This window comes from Sipha flava, unplaced genomic scaffold (genome assembly GCF_003268045.1).
Source record: "Sipha flava isolate LNK unplaced genomic scaffold, YSA_version1 134_pilon_pilon, whole genome shotgun sequence".
Lineage (NCBI taxonomy): Eukaryota > Metazoa > Arthropoda > Insecta > Hemiptera > Aphididae > Sipha > Sipha flava.
In genome coordinates this window covers 2,756,297-2,776,195 of record NW_020271760.1, presented here as the reverse complement: position 1 = coordinate 2,776,195, position 19,899 = coordinate 2,756,297, and the positions used below count along the sequence as shown (strand labels likewise).

The 19,899-nt window shown below is 29.9% G+C and overlaps 3 protein-coding genes across 6 annotated transcripts; 1 reads left to right on the top strand and 2 right to left on the bottom strand.

The window, feature by feature from the left end:
• Window positions 1-492: 492 nt before the first annotated feature.
• LOC112679391 lies at window positions 493-5,959 on the top strand. The gene is made up of 5 exons (XM_025549182.1): window positions 493-1,080; window positions 3,642-4,523; window positions 4,616-4,851; window positions 4,920-5,173; window positions 5,303-5,959. The coding sequence occupies exons 2-5, from the start codon at window positions 3,664-3,666 to the stop codon at window positions 5,582-5,584; spliced, it is 1,632 nt and encodes a 543-aa protein (XP_025404967.1). The 5' UTR covers window positions 493-1,080; window positions 3,642-3,663; the 3' UTR covers window positions 5,585-5,959.
• Window positions 5,960-7,442: 1,483 nt separating this feature from the next.
• LOC112679393 (39S ribosomal protein L55, mitochondrial) lies at window positions 7,443-9,741 on the bottom strand. The gene is made up of 4 exons (XM_025549184.1): window positions 9,479-9,741; window positions 9,250-9,370; window positions 7,762-7,906; window positions 7,443-7,699 (listed from the first exon to the last, which is right to left on the bottom strand). The coding sequence occupies exons 2-4, from the start codon at window positions 9,264-9,266 to the stop codon at window positions 7,556-7,558; spliced, it is 306 nt and encodes a 101-aa protein (XP_025404969.1). The 5' UTR covers window positions 9,267-9,370; window positions 9,479-9,741; the 3' UTR covers window positions 7,443-7,555.
• A 2,184-nt stretch (window positions 9,742-11,925) lies between these two features.
• LOC112679386 (eukaryotic translation initiation factor 4 gamma 2) lies at window positions 11,926-18,760 on the bottom strand. 4 transcript variants are annotated; one of them, XM_025549177.1, is made up of 4 exons: window positions 18,684-18,760; window positions 14,959-15,643; window positions 14,225-14,590; window positions 12,209-13,894 (listed from the first exon to the last, which is right to left on the bottom strand). In XM_025549177.1, the coding sequence occupies exons 2-4, from the start codon at window positions 15,148-15,150 to the stop codon at window positions 12,209-12,211; spliced, it is 2,244 nt and encodes a 747-aa protein (XP_025404962.1). In that variant the 5' UTR covers window positions 15,151-15,643; window positions 18,684-18,760. The 4 variants fall into 4 exon arrangements, with proteins under 4 accessions (XP_025404963.1, XP_025404962.1, XP_025404960.1 ...); XM_025549175.1 differs by lacking the exon at window positions 18,684-18,760 and adding an exon at window positions 18,434-18,668; XM_025549176.1 differs by lacking the exon at window positions 18,684-18,760 and adding an exon at window positions 18,109-18,336.
• Between the last annotated feature and the right edge of the window lie 1,139 nt (window positions 18,761-19,899).

Genomic DNA, 19,899 nt, shown 5'->3' with positions numbered 1-19,899 from the left:
TCAGCCGTTCATATCGATACCAATAACAACGATAATGGCCTCTGAAAAATCATTCTTTTTTAAAAGAAAATAATTCAATGTTATAAATCAATGATCAACGCAATAGATGTAATAGCTGCTAAGTGGCATAACTTATTGTCTAATGCAATGGCTGCATAAAAAATCATGGTGCACGTCGATGATGTATGCCGAGCAATGGCTACTATAGAACGTTGAAAACAAAAGGGTGATTTCGATTTAGGGGATACATGTTAATATTTATTCAAGTGTCGGCGAGTGGTTCCGACCGGCGGCGCGTGATCATTATCGACTTTTTCGCCGGGCTACGGCGGCGTTGTCCGATCGGACGGTGCTGCCAACCAACGCGGATCCCCGATGAATGGAATTAGTGGGTGTGGATCGGGGTGGTCGCGGGAACGGCTGCCATTGGTCCGCCGAACCGGGTACGATGTTTTTCTTTTTGTCCGACCGGCTATAACGTATTTACGCGTAGTACCTCTCTTCCCCGCGACAACCACAGTGTACGCACAAACGCGAACGACGTTGTTCCCGGTCGTTCCGTACGCACACCTAGCGCGCCAAATTCTCGTCGTATTTTTTTTTCTCTTATCGTTACGTTCGCCGCGCTTCATACTACACTACACATACACACACACACACACACACACACACACACACACACACATGAGCGATAACTTCTACAAACGCGCGCGCACCCGGGTTTTCGCGTTTACCGAGCAAAATCGAAAAAATATATTTACGATAACAAACAAAAAAAAACCGTGTGTCCATCACCTCCGTCGTTTCGCGCGCGCGTTTGTTGTGTGATCGTCGTTTTTGCGTCCGTCCAGCAGCCAGGGCGAAAATCACCGACAGCCGTCTACCGTGTGTCGCGCGCGCTTTTTTTTTTGCCCCCCCCGGTTGTGTGTGTCGTTTTGTTGTGCCGTACGTGTCGTGGAGGTAGAGGATCGTGATCGCCGGCCGGAGATAGCGCACCTCAACGACGAGAATATTTGCCTTGCTCAGCGCACGCTAACCCACACGTTTTCCACGGCGCGCCGTCAAAATTTCGTGACACAGGTGAGTGGATATAGTTTTCATCTTAAGCTTTATATCGACAAAGTTTATTTATCTTTTGTTGTACGAGCTAGTTGTTAAGGCACTGTCTCTTATCCGGCTAGAAAATCCCGCGCGGCCGGTTACCGGGTCCCGCGCTCCGCCGGTAGATAAAAAATTACAAGGTCATACGCGGGGTCCCGCCATAATGGATCGCGTAAGCCGCTGGTTTCCATAGTTACCGGCTTTGACGGAGGCCGCCGGTCCCACCACGATTACCGTGTATATATTAACAATAATAATAATAACAACACGGTTTCTGGATGACGTTATTACGTGAATGTTTGCGCCACTCTTATATTATTTTCTCTACTGTGAGCGTATATGCGATGGTATAACATCACCAGCGTCTACAGTCCCGGCCCGCTGCCCATGCCCGTCTTCGTGTCGTGTTATATCTATACGCGTGTATGTATGCGCGCGCTCTTACGTTCGATGTCGCACCAGAAACAAAAGAATAGCACGTGGTGTTTGGCGATAATATACATTTCTAATTATAAAATTACCTGTTCTATATTTTGGTTTTTTTATTTATTTATACCATCGACCGGTCGAAGGTTATTTATTTCTAAAAGAGAATGTCATGTTGTACGGTCGCAAGTCTTATCCGCGTCGTTTACATTGATAATTCACTGCGATGCAACGGATTGGGTTTCTTTGTTGTAGAAAGTCCTCTAGAACCGTGTAGTATTAGTACTAGTATTACTTTGAAAATGGGTTCAAGGTCCTTTCCCCTCACTCTTGTTCGTCTGTGATGTTGACGTCTCTCCGCAGTACGAAGACACGGAAATACAGAATAGACAATATTCCTCGATAAAAAGGGTGAATCGTTGATGTAACCACAAATTTTCCCTTCAAACCTTTAGCAGTCTAATTTGTTTTTTTTTACTATCGACCAACCAACTAGCTTCCTAAGATTGGGTCCCTCGTGTTAAAGTTTTATTCAAAAACATTTTTAATAAAAACAATTCACCGTAGCTCATCTTGGTGATTGCTAATTATTCTATATTTTTCTTTAAGCATTGTTATATGCGTGGTATTTACTATAGATAATTTCGATGCCTGAATTGTAGTACAACTTTATATTATTTTCTTATGGTTTCCACTTATGGCGTTGATACACGTTTTCATTTTTTTTGGCCTCTTCTACTAATATTCTATCTCTCTTGCGCACCTGATTGTATTTACTTTTTACGATTCGAATATACAACGTGTTAAAAATATCGTTGACTTACCAAACGACGAAAGAGAACTCGTGCATTATACAAATTATATATTAAAATTTCCAAGTTATCAGTCTATTACGCCTGCCGCACACTTTTATGTTAATACTCGAAATCTGATATTAATTTATTATACATGCTATATTTAAGTAATAATTATAGAACCATATCCGTTGCGTTTTATTTTCTCAATAGCCGTTGACAAGTCATGAATCGCCAACATGAAATACGAATGAATGAAGTGCGCTATGGGTTATCGCCATCTCAGGCCAATTGTATTTTAACTCTTACGAGTTTTCTATATATAACTAATTAACCATCAATGAATGTAAGATAACATAATAATCTATTGACTTTAATATAATTTCATCAAAAGCCGTTTATAATTTTACAAGATTTATTATTAGGTACTATTTATTATATTTTTATTATTATTTAATTATTAAGATTTTTGATAATAATAACTTTCCGGTCGCATTATTCCACATTGTTTTACCGTTCAAACATTAATACATAAAAGCAGATTTATAGAAATAGATTACATAATAATAAAATACTGATATTTTTTAATTTTAACAATTTTATATGAAAAAAATAATGATATATATATACATTTTTTTTTTCTCATCAATTTAACTTTTTTTTATTCTTTCTATGGTCTATGCAAGTAAGGGCTGTCCAACCGTGGTAAGAGTGTTTGAGATATAGTTAAATTGTATTACATTATTTAATTATACTTAATAAAACCAATATTTTCGAAATTAACTCGTCGACATGTTATGGCTTCGAGGTACCAATAATTTTCTGTGCACGCCGTGTATCCGCACTACCTGTACAATATTTAGTATGAGCGTATTCATTGTCGTCAATTGAAATGTAATTAATATTTTTATAAAAAATCGAACCAGTATTGATTCTTAAAAGAGATAACTCATATTTTACCTTCAAATTAACAAAAAATATGCTTTATTCCTGAATCAAATTTTGAATAGTTCTTAAAAAGAACATAATACGTAATGAGTATTTAAAACAAAAAAAGTCGTTCACCAGCCCCCTTTAAAATTACGCGTCTATTGATTTTTACTATTTCGATACTGGCTCTATCTCTCCGCGGTTTACTATACTAATCGAAGTAATAACAGTCAAAACTATTTAAATATTCTTTTATGTTATAAAATTAAACTATTTTCACTTTTTAAATCCTTTACGTTTTTTTTTTTTTTACAATTTGATTTGATATTAAAATATTATTTTCCAAATTTTATAAAATATATCTTAATAACTATTCATATTTATTTTCAGATATATCAGTCAAACAAGCAAAATGGATCTTGGTATGTTAGATAGTCTTACATTCTATCAAGATTGTATAGACTTTGATATGAAGAGTGATTATGATCGTGTACTATCCAATAGTAGCTTCAACTATGATGATTCATTGTCTTTAAATGATGACAATATGATGTCAATTATGGATCCACTCAATTCTGGTCTGTGGCTCAATTCCAATTCTGATTCTCATCATTTAGACTTTGTAGAAGGTGGCTTAGAATCTGCTATCATGGTAAATCCAAATTCAGTGATACCATCATCTGCAGAAGCGGAAAAGATTATTAAAGATGAACCTGTTGAAACTGTGGATCCTCCTATTACTATTGAACATTCTCTGAACATTAAAACAGAGGAAGATAGTTGGAATGAACCTGAATTCAAACTTGAAAATAATCAAGTTATGAAGTTACCTGAAATTATGCCTGAATCTATAAGTATTAAATCAGAGAAAATACCATTAGAGATTAAGAAAGTGGAAGAACTAAAACCTATACCCAAAGCTATTAGACTTTCTGATTTGTTGAGTCAAACAACGACTAACGGATTCCCGAAAACAGAATTAATGACTGTACGTGTAACAATGCCATCAACACTACCTACAATGAAAACTACTATAGCTTCAAGAGCAGTTCCCATTTCTTTTGTTAATAATACCATTGCTGGACATTACAAGATAGTCAGACCTAAGCAGCAAATTAAACCAATACAATCTAGAATTAATACCAACAGAATTAATGATCACTTAGGCTTATATCCAAGACCAACTTATTCTTACTCTTGCTTAATTGCCATGGCATTAAAAAATTCAAGTACTGGATCCTTACCAGTTTCAGAAATATACAATTTTATGTGGTAAGTTAAACAACATACCTACAAAGAAAAAAAAAGAAAATATCATTTTTACTTGTGTGACTTGATTAATGTATTTTATTTTTATTTTTTAGCAAACATTTTCCATATTTTAAGACTGCAAGTAGTGGATGGAAGAATTCTGTTCGTCACAATCTTAGTTTAAATAAGTGTTTTGAAAAGATTGAAAAACCAATCGGTAGTACAGGTGCTCCAAGAAAAGGATGTTTATGGACCATGAATCCAACAAAAATTGCTAAAATGGATGATGAGATGCAAAAATGGTCTCGTAAAGATCCCTCAGCAATTAGGCGAGCAATGCTAAATCCAGGTAACTACTAATAAAAATATTTCTAAAATAAATTTTAAAATATATTTAAATTATAAATTATGATTAAGAACATTTGGATGCATTGGAACGCGGTGAAATGAACGAATGTTATGATCGCCGTGAGAGCTACTACTTCGATGAGGAAGAGGAGGAGGAAGAAGAAATCATTAGTCAAGAAATGACATCAGAAGAAGAAGATAGGATCACTGATGTTGAAGAGGAATCTGATAATGAGTCAAGAATTGATAAGGATGATTCACCATACCAATTAATTACATTTGGCCTAGATGATTTAGCTAATCTTAATGATCTTGGCAATGATGTAAGTAATACAAATACCATATTATATTATAATTGTAAGAAAAAGTTGTTTAATTTTTATAAAAAAAAATGTATTTAAAATTATTAATTTTGTATTTAATATTAATAATTATTTATAATTATATTTTAGATTGATGATGATGAAGAAATTGAAGAAAGTTCTAATGATGGAAGCTTCGGCATTGAAGCATCAGAGTACAAGACAAATTTTGATGATTTGATATCTGTTCAAGATATGCCTATGACATATGTTGTTCAGCCACCAAATAAGACTGTAATTAATAATAAACGGCCTTATCCACAACCTGTGTTTAAGGGTAGTTATGTGTTAACTAAAAATGTAACATCAAGTGTTCCAAGCCCAAAACGTAAATTTATAACTAGGCCTATATCAATATTAAGAAACATTTAATAGAAATAGGTAATGTAATATAAAAATAACTACAGGCTCTAATTAATTTTAAAATTGGTGACATGCACTAAATTTGTTGTGATTTCCCAAGACTTTATAAGATACTTATTTTAATATGAATTTGGTATTCTAAAGTCTGAATGGTCAAAATGTTGTCTTAAGTATTTATATGAATGTGTTACTATTTAATTTTGCAAGATTTTTTCTCATTATAGTCTCAAATAGTCAGCTTGTTAAACAATTCCACACCATATGTATGTCATTATATATATATATATATATATATGGGAGTTGAAGAGTTTTATGTATGTAAGTGTATAAGTATATTAGACTGGAGAAAATGTATTACAAATTATATTTTCTAATTTATTGTAATATTTTATCTGATATTTCCAAGGAAGTATATAAATCATGTTAAATTATATTTAATACCAATTTTAGTTGGCAATTTAAAGAATATTATTTAATTTTTGATGATTTATTTAATTAATTTGTATTATTTTTATTATGTATGCAATATATATATATATATATATATTAGATATATATATATATATTAGATATATTTTATTAATGTTTAGCTTAACAATTATTCGCCTAAATTTCTTTAAGTGAATTGTATGTAACTATTTTGTTATTATTAGTTTTAATTATAGATTATTCTAATAATAATTAAACTTGTTATGTAATTAAAACAGAATTTTTTTTTTAATTTTATAAATCTTTTGATTTTGGTACTTCCTTTACATAAATATCAATTCCTACTACAGTTCTTACTATTTAATTTTACCAATATATAGTAGTATAATTTTGTGATTAATATTAAAACTTTTAAATACAATTCCAGTCATTTAAAATTTTATTTCAATTTTTGTACTAAATAAATGTTAAAAAAAACATGTAATTAGCTAGATAAATATCTTATTTTATTAAGATTAAAAAAAAAAATAGTATTTTACATTACTATGGATACAATTGGTTAATGTTTTGACTATTCAGACTCTAAATTGTTATTAATTTGAATAGCATTTATTCAACAATTTATGTTGATGTTGTCTACCATTTGATGTATTAACTTAATGTTTAATATATAAGTTTGGAATTATAACAATGCAACAAAAATTTAGTGTAGAATTAAGTCTTACTTGAAATTTGAAAATATTTTGTTTATATCCTAATGGGTAATTTTATTTGCATTTATTTACAGTGAGATTAAATCTACCAAACAATTGGTATAATTAGTTAATGTGTTTGTTATTTTAATTACGTTTTGTAAAATTGGGTTTAATGTTGTTTGTCGTTGTCTACCCTCATTTTTGCTATTTAATAAAAATAAAAAATAAACCCCCCATCTAAATATCCTATAGCATTAGGTAGTGTGTGTTATCCTGTTTTAGTAAATAAAAATGTGCCTAATACATACATACATTATTTATTTTTTAATTGATAAAATATTTGTTTGTATATTTATTTATGTACATCTTTTTTCTATGTACTTTTTTTAAAGTTTTTATTCAAACATTTGGTTAGCTTTAAGGAATCAGTTAACCTACAAAAACTTTGGTGTTTATTAGGAATTAAATTATAAGATAAATGTCAATAAATTAAGCATTAAAGTTAATTTGAATATAATTATAAGTAATAATAATGAAGTAGCATATTCAATATCGGAATTATTGTAGTATTGTATATAAATTTAAAAAAAAAGTCTGCAGCCATCGGTCAGATGTGTACCAGAGTACAAATTGCATTTATATTGTTTACTTTAATTTATTTATGAATACGCATATATATTTGTACTTTTCTTGCTTAAAATTTTATCTGTCCGATGTGTCAATTATATTGAAAAATAAACGTCTTACTAATAACTTGTATTTTATTTCAAAAATTATGTGTATTATGAACATTCTACATCAAATGTACATGGTAATCCTTACAACACGTATATTAAAAATCATTGTTAGGTAATTTTCACTTTTTAAAGTACTTAAGGTATTTAGTCCTGTCAAATGAGTCATCTAATTCCTCTACAATTTTCACTTTTTTTTTTGGTTTTCTTGCTTCAAGTCTACGTTTACGTTCCTCTTCAGTAATTGAGTTCATGTCTAAAGGTAACTGAAAGCAAATGTAAAAATATTTAAACTGTAAATACATTTAAAATATTATAATATATTCACTTTGATAATTATACGAGGGTCAATGAATCTAACAGTAAAACTGGATCCATCAGGCTGAACAATTTTAGTGTAATAGTGTTGTGGATAAATATTCCGATGAATTTTGGTAATAGCAGCTGTGTTACTGCTAAAACTACGGAAAAATCTAATAAAAAAAAAAAAATAATTAAAATATTGTATTAGAACACAACTTTAAATTATTTAAAATGAATACAACATTCTATTTCATGTGTACAGAAAAAGTTACATCTTTTGAGTTAATAAAATCACCTGATTTTTTTTAATAATTATAATAAAAACTTATAGGTAGGAATTATAAATAATTAATTGAATTATAATATTTCTGTACACACAAAGTATGTTTAATCAAAAAAAAGTAATTTATAACAATATGCAATTTTTAAATTGTACTAAATTTAAACTGGGTCTACTTTTTTTAAAAAAAATTGTAGTTAATCATCATTTAAACAAAATAGTTTGGTTTCTAGTATACTTGGAAATATAATGATTAATTTAAATTGAATATACCTTAAAAGAATTTTGAGTTAAGTTGACTAAAGCACAGAATAAAGATTTTTGTCTTATATTGCTATATGAAACCCAAAATAGTAATTTTTGGACATTTATTTTGTGTGAAGAGAGAATATTTTACAAAACCTAGATTAATGGAAAAAGATTAAAAATAATTACTAATTTTTATCACTGATTATACATGATTAAAGAACTAAGTTACCCTAAGGAGTTTTCTAGATATTTTTGTTTATAAAATAAATCTAATTATTACAAATCAGCAAAAAATCTATAGTAGAAATCCTAAAGGATCCATCTATAAATTCAATTAAGAATCTGGTCTAGAAAATCTAATTTATTTAATGCATTGTTTTTATAATGTCCTAACTGTTGCAGATAACATAAGTTGGAATGAAAATAAGAATACACTTTTTATTTGTTAAATATTAAATGAAAACAGCAATTTCTATTCAATTTATTTATAAATATTGGCTTATTTTTTGTAAAAAGTAATTCTTATGGGATAAACAAAATGTGATTTTGATTACACATTATAATCTATTAACTATTACCACAGAATATATACTGTACTTCAATATTCAAATTCGGTGTCCGCTAAAATTAAATTTTGGTAAAATAATTGAAAACAATAGTTGTAAAACATATGACCGGAATAAACCTACAGAGGCTTGTAGACATTTTAATGTCTAGAAGAAGTAAACACCTTGATCCCAAATGAATAATGTCCGAGCATCACATGCAACAAAGAACCACTCGCACTTTCGTTTTTAATGGTATCGCCGAGTCACACGCGTCTATCGACTATATTCGAAAACTGACGCTTTGAACATGGAAATCAAATAATCCGTCTTTCCGTGTCTGTGAGTATGACAACGAATGTGGTCGGCCAAAAAACAAGATCCTGATGATCTTCGTAATCACGCGGCGATTGATATTAACAACGAACCATATATTCACCTGCTAGTATTCAACATAATATTGATGAAAAGTTCCGACTTCCCTCCGTGTTGCAAGTAAAATGCCAATAATAATTAAAAATTAATCCCAACTCGCAGTCCAGTCGAACGGTACGGATATGCTGCAACAATAACAATAAATGATAACTGACAATATTATCTCAAAATATCTATCATCGAAGTAGATTAAACCACATAATAAATATATATTCTGTGATTAAATTATTAACCTCAGAACGATTTTAATATACAGCCTTCAGTTAAAATGGTATCCCTTCTCATAATTAAATTGTTTGTACTGCAATTTTATATCATTATACTCGTATTATAATCTAATATGAATCATTGGCGTGCGCAGACAGTCTGCAAAGGGGTGTGGGATTCACATTTCACATAAGAAATTTCTAAACCTAACATTCTTGTAATAAATAATAATTAAAATATTAACAGCAGCCTCTATTTTTTAGTGAACCCCGATACAAAGTGTGAAGTCTGAAACTGTAAGTGTGTACTACGGATTCAAGAAATGTGTACCTACAAAATACTATTAAATAAGCCTACTGTGAATGTGTTTTTAGGAATCCAGTTTTAGTAAGACAGCTGATAAGGACTTAAATATATCTATTACATTTTAAGTTATATATCCCATATTAAAATAAAAATTTATAAATAGTTTTCAGATTTATTACAAAGAAAAGTATACTTTCATTTAAAAAAATAATAACGATTTAATAGTTACCCAATTATAATGTGCAATTTGATTAATATAAAAGAACTATTATTAAAATTGTATTAAAAATTATAATCATATGGAAAGGGGTAAAGGGAGGCTCTGTATATCATTTTAAATCTGTAAAAAATGTGTAGCACGAATTTTTATAAAAAATAGGGGGCGATTAACAGTATAATAATAATAAAATAATGTATAAAAACTTAAGCAATACTTTAAAAACGTAACATAACTATTAACTGCATCATACGTTCCACAGAAGTAGGGATTTTGAAAGTAACAATTATACCGTTAATATTTTAATTATAATCAAGGTCTTGCTCACTATATATTGTAAGACCATCCAAACGATTTTGTCATGATTGTGCTTAGTTTAGTTTTCACAATAATAAGCTTGGAAAATGTTCGTTAGCTGGAACAGCTCGTAATTTTTTTTAACCACAGACGTTTTCAATGCTTTGACATTATAAAATATTATTTCACTTCCATAATTGTTTTCTGTTAGCCAATTAATCCAATCACTGCAATTGTTTCTTTCCTTTCGGTGTATTACTTAACGTTCCTCAAATTATGTCGCAAAATATTTTAGTTAGGGACTACCAAAATATAATTATATATGTAAGAATTCATTTTTACAATATATCGTTTAAGTATATGATAAAATGATTAGTGTTTTTTAGTGTTATTAAATTAAAGCACAGCAAGTTTTTTTTTAGGATCGTCTGTCTAATAATTTATGATATACATTATGCATTTATTTAAGGACCGACTTCGCATAAATGTTAGGAAACACTGTATTAGGTGACTAAATTCACATTAAACGTATACTGCAACAATTCAGCCTCTATTTTTTTTCTACAAATTGATAAAAATTATAAAATAACAGTCCTCTCTATTCACTTTCAAATGATTATAATTTTTAGTAATAGTTTTTTTTTTTTTATTATTAATCAAATTGCACATTATAGTTAAGTAACAACTAATCTGTTAATATTTTTGAACTTAAAATATAATTATATCTGGTAAAAATCTAATATTATTAACTATTAACAAATTATTTATTTTGATGTGGAAGTTATAATTTAAAATCTTATAGATATATTTAAGTCCTTAATAGTCTTCTTGCTTAAAACATCTTCATTTATTAGTATTTAGTAGGTACACACTTCTTGAATCTAGTGTACACTTCCAATTTTGGACTACACTTTGTCAGGGTTCATTAAAAAAATAGGATCTGCTATGTTTACATTCACTATAAAAAAGCAACAGAGTGCAGAGGCATTTTTCTCAATCATACAACAACCAATAGCAGTTGCTAAGTAGTTTATTATATATTTTATTATAATTATTATTATTTTGTATAAATATGTTAGAATGTAACATTTTGAAAATTATCAACTAGAAAAGTACTAGACTTCAGGGTTTTAAAAAGACCGAAATGTAGATCAACAGTTAATACAAAACACAAATATGATATACTTCAGTTTCATTACATCCTAAACGAACTAATTTTATAATTATTGATTACATGTAATTTAAAAAAAATGTTATCAGATAATAGTTAAAGTAACAATTAAAGTCAATCATGCTTATTAAAATCTATTAGCGCACAATATTTATAAACTAATATTTTTATATTGTTTATTATGAAAAAACTACAATTTTATTTGTGGGTCTAACAAAAAAAAAAAATTTTAAATTCCTTCCAAGATGATTAATTAATTAAAATATTTTGAAATAACATTTGTGGGATTTCAGATTTAATAGGTAATATTTCTACTTCATTTAGCAATAATGTCTAACATACATTTATTAATATAATCTGATATTTTTCAATTTAAATGCTATGAATAAGTAATATAATGAAAAAAGGATTTTCCAGTGAATTATTTATAATTTATATCATTAATAAGCAAATAATAAACCAAAATGATACATAAAATTGAGTATAACACATAATTTTGAATTTTTTTTTAAGTTTGTTTAAAAATTATAATATTTAAATAATGGTTGTCAATTGATTTAATGGAGCGTCACATTCGATAATTTAACAAGTAGCATAAACAGGCAGCAGTACAAGTGATTTGAATGCCATGTTCAAGGTACATGCGAGAAAAATTAATCAGTAGTGAAAAAAAAAAATAAAAAAAAAAAAAACAAAAAACAACATAAAAGCTAAAGAGAACCAAAAACCAGAATATAATGATATTTTTCAAGTTCAACTAAAAATTTAATCGTCATCATCTTCTTCATCTTCGGACTCAGCTTCAGCTAACCATGTTAGCCAAGTGTTAACTTGGAACAACGCTTTCCCTTTTCCTGGATATGCATCTGTTACATCTTCACGCCACTTTAAGAAAGCTTCTTCTTCAACAAATTCCAACTCGTACATTAAATTGAACCATCTAAGCAACAATCCTTTAGGAAAATCAAGTGAATAGAAATATGTTTGTAATGCATAAATAGCATTCATTTGCAAATCAATGCGGTCATCAAAAAATGTTCTCATAATTGGCTTGAATTTTTCTAGTAGACTTTTCTCCTTTTCTAAATCAGATTTTGGGGCATTTACTTCTGTACTATTTGTCTCTTGAGTAATAAATTTAACCATCACTGTGGTTAATGCTGTTATAAAACCAGGATCGGTGTAATGGACGGGATCTAAATTTTCTTTGATCCATTTATAAAATTGAGTTGGATTTGGATCGCTAGTGATTTGTTTCCATAAATCAGATTGTATACGTAACAATGGAAAAAGGAAAGTCAAATTACGTTCTTGTAAAATTTCTGCAAGTTGTTCTTTAGTTCTCAATGAATCTGGTAATGTATTAAGTATATTGACTTTGCTTTCTTTGAATACTGTTATTAATTCATTTTTTCCAATTACTTCATTCAACTCTTGTAAAACCATTAAAAATGCTGGATATCTTTTGCCATTTTCTGATACTTCTGCAAGTTCTGATAAAGAAGAAACATTTTGACATATTTCAGCAGCATACTTGGAAAAACGTTTGTATAAAGTTTTATCATCATCAGACTCATACTCAGGTCCTTTCAATATAAAACGTTTAAGACAATCTATGGCAAATACATCAGAAACAATATTTTGTTTTTTAGTCTCCTGTATAAAACGGAATAATAATTCTTCATCCAAATCAACTCTCTTGCGAAGTCGATCAAATAGAAGGACATACATCACATCAGCCAAAAATCTATCCGGTACTTTAATATCAGCAAATGCTTTAACTGCTTTAACAGCATCCATCGATGGATCAGTGCAAAGTTTATCTAAAATATCTAATCCTTTTTTAATTGCTTCTTCTTTAGAAACACCTTTATCTTTCTTTAAGTGTTTATGTTTATCGTGAGCATTTTGTTTGATCTGAATTTGTTGTATTTCTGTTGATTTAATTTGATTAGATTGACCCATGTGAGTCATAGAAATTGGGGGCGGTTTCAATTGAATTGGCTTACACAACATACTATTAGCAGCTGGACGTAAGGACATGTCTTCTGGTTTTGTGCCCTGTTGTGCACGCAAAAGTTTTTTAATATTGGGACCTAGATCTTTCATGTTGTTGTTGTTCATATTATTATTAGTATTATTATTTTGCTGAGTGTTAATGGTATAATTTATTCTAGCTGATGAATAAAAATTGTTGCTAGAATTTAGATTCAATAATCCTTGGTTCTTGCGACCATTAACATTATAATAATTACTTGAATTGGTAAAACCATTTATGGAATTAAATTTATCCGGCATTGTTGAGTTAAAAGGTAACACCGGAGTGGAACTTATCATATCATCTCGTATTTTTAGTGAACGTCTAAACATTTCTTTTGACTGATTCACATTTTGCATTTGGTTATTTCTCTGATTCTGCCCGTTTGTCTCTCCACTTACAATATCAGTCACCTATGAACAAACAATAAAAATTATAAATATTTATTCAAGTAAAAATCTTTAATGTTTATAATTTTTAAGTCATTATACAGAATACCTAGATAAATTATTATCACAATTATTATAATAATATGTAATCAAGGTACATTTAAAAGTTGATGTAGAAATTCTATTGAATTTAATGTAATATTTAAATTAATCTAAATATATTTATACATACATTTATAAAAAGTGTTTAATTTCAAAATTGATTCATAAATATTTATACAGAAATTCCTAATGAAATATAAAGTTTTCCCGAACTAGAATTTATGGAATAATTTATATTAATAATAAACTAACCTGATCCATGAGCATAGGACCTTCTGTGGTAGTAGCTTTTCGTGGTACCCAGTTGTCCTTTCTCAATTGCATGGTGTCCAACAACATAAATTTGATTCTCAACGGCAGTTCAGGATTTTCAGCATACTGAGCAATTCTATCAAAATACTGATTCATCAGTGGTTTTGCTTTTTCCGTGTCCAATATGCGACCACATGTTTTCATTATCTGACACAAGCACTCGAGGTCCTCCGCCGCGTCCTTGACATTGGACTTCCGCGGGAATAACTGTTGAATGCACAAGTGCAATATTTGTTCCGCCACAATCTCCAACTTGCCAAGTTCGCCGATGAAGCGTATGTTGCCCAACATCTTGCGCTTAGCCACCTAATAATTAGAATACATAAATATATTATAAAAATAAAAAAAAATATTTGCTATAATAATATTTTCTATCTTTAGTTCATTACTTTCATAATTTGATAAATATTAATAATTAAATAATAGAAAAAAAAAATGTTTTAAATATTACATACAACTAGTTTCAGTGATATATTGATTATAAACAGGTTGTGATAAACAGGCTTTGTAAAATATTAATATTACTTTTCAATGTAATTAAATATATAAAAAAATTATAAAAAACTATACTACAAGATACATTTATCCCAACTTAAAAAATTTAACTAATCAACAATTAATGGATAAAAACTTAATAAAATTGTAAGAAAATAATTCAATTTAATTATTCAAACCTGTCGTCTTTCTTCGTCTTCTGGAGATAATGGTGTTCCATTGTCATTGTCAAACTCAGCAGTTGCTTGGGAACGGTTATCAAACTCAACCTTACACCTTTTCAGTAATAATTCTCGAAAAGTGTTGGGATCTTGATCAATTAAGAAATTCGATGCTTCGTCGCTAAGCCGTTTGCATAGCTGTGCGTACATAGAACTATACTTAGGTTCATCGAGAGCTTTTTCGAAAATCAAAAATATGACACCCTTCAGGACAACGCTGGTGTTTAATCCAATTTGCAAAATGTCGTCGCTCAGTTTTTGAAATTTATCTGGCGTAAGCTTATTAAGAATGCCGCGCACCTTGCGAAACACGGCATCATTGGCGTCCTCTTGGGCGAGTGCATCGCGTCTGATTATCGAGGGAGGTATCCAACGCGGTTGCTGATTGGATTCAGAACGGGCGTCGTCCCTTCCTCCGAAGACACGAGAAGCACCCCCGCGTTCTGCGTAGACGTCCGTCGTGTCTTTACGTGTCACCTGCTGGGACGAATATGTCTCCTCCTCTTTCGTATCCAACAATAAACTGGATATTATGATATGAGACACCAGTGTAGGTGTATAAAAGTTGACACTTCAGGATAAATATAAGTACATAAAATCTTAAATATTGGATGAGTATCACAGCTAAATTCCATGCAAATATCTATAACAAAAACAAAACAAAAATATATGATTAAATAATAGAGTATTAAATAAACATTAAATTATATTTTTTTTAGTTAATTTTTATATCTGATGAAGCAAGAGAAAACAAAAGCAATGAAAGTAGTCATGAAAATGAACGTTAAAGGGAAATGAGGAAGAGGAAGACTAAAAAAGAGATGGTTAAATATAATTGTGAATGATATGGAGGCCGTTGGTATGCGTAGGGAATGAAAAAATCGAAACAAGTAGAGGTTTAGGACCAAGGTAGCCGCTCTAAATAGTTAGGAAAAAGGTGAAGGAAAAGATTAAAAATTTTTAAATTAATTATTATATTAAACAACCAATACCATGGTCTTGGGTTTTAAAAACTTTGTTAAATTTATACATATATTAATGTATATTTTATTGATTTAATATTTTATATAAAATAAGTTTTTTTTTATATTACTATTGGTGTAAACCAGCGGTTCTTAACCATTTGTAGATCACGGACCCCTGATGAAAGATTTTTAGAAATTGTGAACCCTCTTACTAATTTTTTTGTCAAATACTTTATATTACAAAACATCTCTATTATTAAAACCAAAATTATAATAATTATTTATATTTCACTTAATTTTTCAGTTAACTTAAATTTAATTATTATAGTTTTAATCTCTTTTTTTAATATTCTTAAAATTTAATTTTTACTAGCTTAATACGATGGTTGAGATACAAATTTTATAACATCGTATAATAAAATCTATCTAGTATATAATCAAAAATATATTAAAAAAAAATAATAATAATATTAATCCAACAATAATATAATAATGCACTCATGTTATGTATTGGTATATGTTGTGTTAGGGCTGCCGCAGACCCCTGACATAAATATCGCGGACCGCTAGATGGCCGTGGACCACAGGTTGAGAACCGCTGGTGTATACAATTTATTAAAATAAGATATTCTTAATCCAAAATTTTAGATATTTAAATTTATTCAAAATATAATTTTTCGAATTTAAAGTATGATGATGGAAGTACAATACTATATTTTATATCAAATTGAGATTAAATAAAATAAACTAATTTAAAAGAAAAAATCGGTTTTAATATCAGTTGAATTTTATTTTGATTATTGTAAAAATAATTTCAATAAATGGTAAAAATAAAGAAATAATTTGTTAGGATAATTTATTAAAATGCAATCATAAGTAGAAGGCTAGATCATGGTTTAGCAACTATCTAAGAATTTAGTAACATAGAACTTCTTATACAAAATGTTATGTTCAGAATAATTTCAAGGAAAAAAAAATTAATTGAGGATCTATATGCTAATAAAATAATGATTACATTTAATGGACACAAGAAAAAACCTTTACTAATATAATTCATTCAAATTTATTAAAATTCAAATGTTTAAATAAAAAAAAATCATATTAAAATTATAATACAAATAATAAATAGTAATTATCATATTTGAATTCCAAAATATCCTAAGTTTTTTGACTGACATTATTAGTATTTAAATGCTGTATTTAATAAGAATAATAAAAAATACAAAAATGTTCTCAAATCTAAAATAATGAATTAATTAACTACATGATATAGAAATGTAGAATGACCATAGATGAAAACAATAACATTATAATTTAATTGGAATTAACATACACCGACCCTACAATAATTACACCAAATAATACATCTTTTGTACATTATGGAGTATAGTTGTATAGTTAACCAAGAATTTTTTTAAACGTTCTCTGTAAGATTGATCACTGCTCTTAAATTACAATTGCAAATTAACAATATTGACAAATAAGTAGATTAAGATATTTTAATCAGGGTTTTAAGTTTTAGCTGGAACACCTAATAGTAGACATTAGGTTAAAGAAAATCGTAAATTAATTATGACGATAATTTATATTAAATAATTCTTGGTAATATTAGATTTTTACAAGATGACAAACACATTAGTCAGCTGATTAAGCTCAGCACCTGATACACCTATGCATGGATTCGAAGGGTAAAACACTATTTTATGTCAAACACATAAGTAGCTGTCAAAAAAAAAAAAAGAAAAGAAGTTAATATACTATGCGATAATGATTATCTGTGATAGGTAATAGTTATAATCAATACACACAGTGTATTATACAAAATCAAAAGAATACCATTGCGTAGTTCGTTGTTACTCTTATAGGTTAAGAATGAAAAGTGGAGACAACAAAGGACACAATAGATTTAATTGGCTACGAAATTTCCAGTTCCTGGTATAAAAGATTAAAATAATAAAAACCTACAAATATTAAAATAATTAATATTGAAGAACATATAAATAACAGAAACGTCGATCGAAGAACACGAACGTCGACGTGAGGAACGGGGAAGGGTGACGACGATGACGACGGTCGTCGCCCCCTAGACTATCACCGGAAAAGATATTTTCTGTCCAAAAAAATACATAAAATATATACAAACCGGGGTGAACCGAGACCGATAACCGAAAGAAAAATCGGCCGATCAACAGGTAAACAATAAAAATGTACCGAACGACAACGCCTAGGCGACCAAGGCAAACTACGCGAAAAGCAAACACAGCTATACTGTAAACTGTATACTCGTAAACTGCGGATGCACGGATTCAACACACGATCACACACACACGCATTTACGCTTATACTGGCGCACACTCGTACAGTCATACGAATACACACACAAATACAGACTAGCATACAACACCACAGCGTTGCATACCACTAGTCATTATCGACCAACTAAAGCGCACGCCGCCGAACATTTTTACCTTATTATTCGAAGAAATCCACCGAGGAGAACACAAACGGTACTGGACGACGGACGTAGAAAAAGACAAATAATTTTATATTAATAGATAAACGTGAGTCGCGAGACTCACAATAGAACGAACGAGGAGAAATAAAACTTTGTAAAATAGGAAGTATGTGTATGTGTGTGAGAGAGAGAGAATGAGGTGAGTGAGTGACGGAATGAGTGTTATATGTGTGTGTAAATAGTATTCTGGAAAATCAACTTACATACAGTGCGTCTGTGTTTGTCGGGCAATCATGACGGGAAATGCGAATTGATTGCCATTGGTGGGGGTAACAGGGAGAAGCAGACGCCGCACGGAACTATCGATATCCCAAGCGCTTGGTGCGCAGTGCGGGCAATCGCGTTCTGAGCAGTCTGGCCAACAAAATAGCAAAATCACCAGTGTGCACGTCGCACACACTGTGCGAGTTCCCGACGCGATGACACCGTATGCTCTGCAATCGACGCTTACTGGAAGAGCCTCTAATGCTAACGTTTCGGGGCGACGGTCGTCGCGCGAGGCAACGCGACATTAGGCATATTCTGTACAATAATAATATCGATATTTGATAAATTATTGATGTTTGTTGTCCACATTTTTTTCAGTTACAAAATTGAAAATTAAGTGTTAGGTAACAATTCTTTAAGAGAAATTTTTTTACTTTTATTTATATTTTAATATTTCATTGCACCATTTAATTTAATTATAAATTCCAATATTTTTTATCGAGTAAAAATAAATATGTTAATGGTTTTTTAATTTTATGTTTTGGCAACTTATGAACGTTTAAGTGTATAATCTAGAATGAAAACTAATTCAGAAAGGAATGAGTATACGATGGATTGTAGACATTTGGATTTTTTTTTTATTGATTGGTTTTGAAAAGAGATTACTTTTCCCGCAATTAATTTAAATAGAAATTGGTAATATAATTTTCGTAGCAGTTTTGAGACAGCCTGGTCAGGATAGAGAAAAATAAATATCAGTGATACATCGATATAATCGTATGTATTAAATATCAAATTATATTGATGTACCAAAGCAAAATATCGATATTTCATAATATCAATATATCAAGCCCATGCTTACGCAACATTGGCCGTTGACCTATGAACGTTGAGTACGCTCCAGGCCAGTATTGGCCATGGACTTTTTTTATACCCGCGCCACCGACTAACTGCGATTACGATTTCGATCGTACATATAACCAACGATAGATAAACGTCCTTGCCAGAATTACAGCGGCATCGTCATAGTTTTTTCTTACAGTATTGTTTTATAAGATCTGACCATCAGGTTCACATAGACAATCGCTGTAATCTGTTATTTATCTCGTTACAATTTTCCTCTTAAGAAGACGCCACACCCATATGTGTTGTCTCCGTCTTACACACATGCAACATGGCAAATATGCTTTCAGTAGTTCAGATGTAGTGATT